Below are 4,812 nucleotides of genomic sequence, written 5' to 3' on the forward strand. Positions count from 1 at the left end.
GGGGAGGGGGAGGGGCTGGGCACCCCTGGGGACAATTGGGGACATTTTTGGGGACCCCTGGGGACATTTGGGGGACATTTTGGGGACATTTTTGGGGGTGGCGCTGGGACTTGGGGACACTTTGGGGACACCTTGGGGACACTTTGGGGACACCCCGAGGGTGGCACTGGGACACTGGGGGGACACTGGGACACTCTGGGGACACCAGAGACACCTTGGGGACACTCTGGGGATGTTTTTGGGGGTGGCACCGGGACTTGGGGACACCCTGGGGACACTTGGGGACACTCCAGGGGTCACAGGGACACTCTGGGGACGTCACAGGACGGTCCTGGGGACGCTGAGGGGACACTGGGGACACCCAGAGGTGGCACAGGGACACTCTGGGGACATTTGGGACACTTTGGGGACACCCAGGGACACCTTGGGGACACTCTGAGGGTGGCACCGGGTCATGGAGACACCCTGGGGACACTTTGGGGACATCCAGGGGTGGCACCGGGACCTTGGGGACACCTGGGGACACTTTGGGGACATTTTTGAGGGTGGCACCGGGACCTTGGGGACACCTGGGGACACTCCAGGGGGGTCATGGAGACACTTGGGGAACACTGGGACACTCTGGGCACATTTGGGGACACCCAGAGACACTTTGGGGGTGGGACCAGGACCTTGGGGACACTTGGGGACACTCCAGGGGTCACAGGGACACTCTGGGGACGTCACAGGACGGTCCTGGGGACACTGAGGGGACATTTGAGGACACCCAGGGACACCTTGGGGACACTCTGAGGGTGGCACCGGGTCATGGAGACACCTTGGGGACAGCTGGGGACATCCAAGGGTGGCACCAGGACACTGGGGACACCCTGGGGACACTTTGGGGACACTCCAGGAGTCACTGGGACACCTTGGGGACACCTGAGGGTGGCACTGGGACACTGGGGACACTCCAGGGGTCACTGGGGACACCTGGTGACACCTTGGGGACATCTCGGGGGTGGCACCGGGACATTCTGGGGGTGGCACAGAGACATGGGGACACCCTGGGGACACTTTGGGGACACTCCAGGAGTCACTGGGACACCTTGGGGACACCTCGGGGACATCCAGGGGTGGCACCGGGAACTTGGGGACATCTCAGGGGTCACAGGGACACCTTGGGGACACCCCAGGGGTGCTTGGGGACACTGGGACACCTTGGGGACACTCCAGAGGTGGCACTGACACATCAGGGGGACACCCAGGGACACTTGGGGACACCTGAGGGGTGGCACTCGGACACTCCAGGAGTCACTGGGACCTTGGGGACACCTTGGGGGTGGCACAGGGACACGGGGGACACCTTGGGGACATCTTCGGGACATCCTGAGGGTGGCACCGGGACCTTGGGGACATCTCAGGGGTCACAGGGACACCCTGGGGACACCCAGGGGTGGCACCAGGACAATGAGGGGACCCCGGGACACCCTGAGGGTGGCACAGGGACACCCTGGGGACACCCCAGGGGTGCTTGGGGACACTGGGACACCTTGGGGACATCGCAGAGTGGTCCTGGGGACACTCAAGGGTGGCACTGGGACATCAGAGACACCTTGGGGACATCCAGGGGTGGCACCGGGACCTTGGGGACACTCCAGGGGGGCCATGGAGACACTAAGGGGCCACCAGAGACACCTTGGGGACACTCCAGGGGGGCCATGGAGACACTAAGGGGCCACCAGAGACACCTTGGGGACACTCCAGGGGGGCCATGGAGACACTAAGGGGCCACCAGAGACACCTTGGGGACACTCCAGGGGGGCCATGGAGACACTAAGGGGCCACCAGAGACACCTTGGGGACACTCCAGGGGGGCCATGGAGACACTAAGGGGCCACCAGAGACACCTTGGGGACACTCCAGGGGGGCCATGGAGACACTAAGGGGCCACCAGAGACACCTTGGGGACATCGCAGAGTGGTCCTGGGGACACTCAAGGGTGGCACTGGGACGCTGGACTCATTGGGACACCCTGGGGACACTTTGGGGACACCCCAGGGGTGGCACTGGGACACTTCGGGGACATTGGGACACCTTGGGGACACTCCAGGGGTCACTGGGGACACTTTGGGGGTGGCACCGGGACCTTGGGGACACTCCAGGGGGGTCATGGAGACACTAAGGGGACACCAGAGACACCTTGGGGACACCTGGGGGTGGCACAGGGACACGGGGACACCCTGGGGGCATTCTAGAGGTGGCTCCAGGACCCTGGGGGGACACTGGGACACCTTGGGGACACCCAGAGGTGGCACCGGGACACTGGGGACACTCCAGGGGTCACTGGGGACACCTTGGGGACATCTGCGGGACATGACAGGGGTGGCACTGGGGCTTTGGGACACCTCGGGGACACCCTGGGGACACTTTGGGGACACCCAGAGGTGGCACCGGGACCTTGGGGACACCCCGGGGACACTTCGGGGACCCCCCGGTTCTCCCCTCCCCCCTCCCCAAGCGATTTCCGCTTCCGGTCAGCCCGCGTTGGCCACGCCCCCCGCGCCGGCTGCATGGGGCGTGGCTTGGAGAGGATGACGTCAGCTGCGGCCAATTGGAAAAGGGGGCGGGGCTTGGGGGGCGGGGTTGGCGCCCCCTGGCGGCGCAGGGTGGGAGAGCGCAAACTCCTCCCAGTACAAACCAGTACAAACCAGTTTAAACCAGTATGAACCAGTAAAAACCATTAAAAACCAGCGAGGAACAGCGAAACCAGTAAAACCAGTGCTCCCAGTAAGGCCTGGGGACACCCAGTGCCCTCCCAGTCCCTCCCAGTAACCCCAAATCCCCTCCCAGTCCCTCCCAGTTCATCCCAGTCCCCCCCAGTTTGATCCCAATCCTCTCCCAGTATAAACCAGTAACCCCAAACCCTTTCCCAGTTCTTCCAGTGCTCCCAGTTTATCCCAGTTTGATTCCAGCTCCCTCCCAGTCCATCCCAGTCCAAACCAGTAACCCCAAACCCTTTCCCAGTCCCTCCCAGCGCTCCCAGTTTGATCCCAATCCCCTCCCAGTATAAACCATTAGCACCCAACCCCCTCCCAGTTTGGTCCCAGTTCATCCCAGTCCCCCCCAGTTTATCCCAGTCCGTCCCAGTTTGGTTCCAGCCCCTCCCAGTAACCCCAAATCCCATCCCAGTTACTCCCAATCCTCTCCCAGTATAAACCAGTAACCCCAAACCCCCCCCAATCCCCTCCCAGTTTGATCCCAGTTTGATCCCAGTCCCTCCCAGTATAAACCAGTAACCCCAAATCCCCTCCCAGTCCCATCCCAAGCCCTCCCAGTTTGCTCCCAATCCCCTCCCAGTCCAAACCAGTCCAAACCAGTGCCCCACCCCCCTCCCAGCCCCCCAGTCCGTCCCAGTCCGTCCCAGTACGAACCGGGTGTTTTTATTCTCTGGTATCAAAGGTGTTAAAAGGTTATTTACAGCCACGCCCCCGGGGGGCGTGGCCTGGCCTGGCCCCGCCCACCCCGCGCCTCCGCCAGCCCCTCCTCCAGTGCGTCAGGTACGAGCCTGGTTTGGGGAGAAAACACGGGATTTTGGGAAAAACGGGGAAAAATGGGGAAAAAACGGGGAAAAAACGGCAAAAATTGGGGGAAAAACGGGGGGAAAATGGGGAAAGGGAGAGGGAAATGGGGGGAAGTGATGGGAAATGGGGGAGAAATGGCCTCATGCGTCAGGCACGAGCCTGGTTTGGGGAGAAAACACGGGATTTTGGGAAAATTGGGAAAAAATGGGAAAAAACGGGGAAAATTGGTGAAAAAACGGCAAAAATTGGGGAAAAAATGGGGAAAAATGGGGATAAAGCAGGGAAAATGGGGGAGAAATGGCCTCATGCGTCAGGTACGAGCCTGGTTTGGGGAGAAAAATGGAGATTTTGGGAAAATTGTGAAAAAATGGGAAAAAACGGCAAAAATTGGGGGGAAATGGGGGAGAAATGGGGAAAAATGGGGAAAAAAAGGGGGAAAAATGGGGAAAGTGAGAGGGAAATGGGGGGAAATGGCCTCGTGCGTCAGGTACGAGCCTGAGATTTGGGGAGAAAAACCGGGATTTTGGGAAAAATGGGGAAAAATGGGGAAAAAACGGGGAAAAAACGGCAAAAATTGGGGAAAAACGGGGGGAAAATGAGGAAAGTGAGAGGGAAATGGGGGAGAAATGGCCTCGTGCGTCAGGTACGAGCCTGGTTTACGGGGAAAACATGGGAAATTGGGAAAATTGGGAAAAAATGGGAAAAAACTGCGAAAAAACGGCAAAAATTGGGGGAAAAACAGCAAAAATTGGGGAAAAAACGGGGAAAAAATGGAGAAAAATGGGAATAAAAAAGGAAAAATGGGGAGAAATCATGGGAAATGGCCTCGTGCGTCAGGTACGAGCCTGGTTTGGGGAGAAAAACCGGGATTTTGGGAAAATTGGGGGGAAATGTGAAAAAACAGCAACATTTGGGGAAAAAAACAGGGGAAAAATGAGGAAAATTGAGGAAAAATGAGGAAAATTGAGGAAAAATGAGGAAAATTGAGGAAAAATGAGGAAAATTGAGGAAAAATGAGGGGGAAAATGGGGGAATTTAGGGAGAAATGAGGAAATTTGGGCGGGAAATTGGGGGATTTAGGGGGAAAAATGGGATTTGGGGACATTTGTGGGGAAAAATGGGGAATTCTCGGGGAAAAATCGGGGGAAAACAGGATTGGGGGCCACGCCCACCCCTCCCCGGCCACGCCCACCCCACCCCGGCCACGCCCACCCCGATCCCCCCACCCCCCGTTCTCCAGACCACGCCC

The 4,812-nt window shown here is 59.0% G+C and overlaps 1 protein-coding gene across 1 annotated transcript in view; it reads right to left on the reverse strand.

Annotated features, from left to right (window-relative positions):
• Nucleotides 1-4,202: 4,202 nt before the first annotated feature.
• The window catches only part of LOC120506080 (cell adhesion molecule 4-like), a 12,124-nt gene continuing 11,514 nt past the window's right edge, over nt 4,203-4,812 (reverse strand). The window contains exons 12-13 of the mRNA XM_039717216.1: nt 4,389-4,408; nt 4,203-4,214 (exon numbers count right to left, since the gene is read on the reverse strand). Of these exons, the coding sequence (XP_039573150.1) occupies nt 4,203-4,214; nt 4,389-4,408 (32 nt within the window). The remainder of the gene's footprint in view (nt 4,215-4,388; nt 4,409-4,812) is intronic.

This window comes from Passer montanus, unplaced genomic scaffold (genome assembly GCF_014805655.1).
Source record: "Passer montanus isolate IOZ18808 unplaced genomic scaffold, ASM1480565v1 scaffold373, whole genome shotgun sequence".
In the NCBI taxonomy this organism is placed as follows: domain Eukaryota; kingdom Metazoa; phylum Chordata; class Aves; order Passeriformes; family Passeridae; genus Passer; species Passer montanus.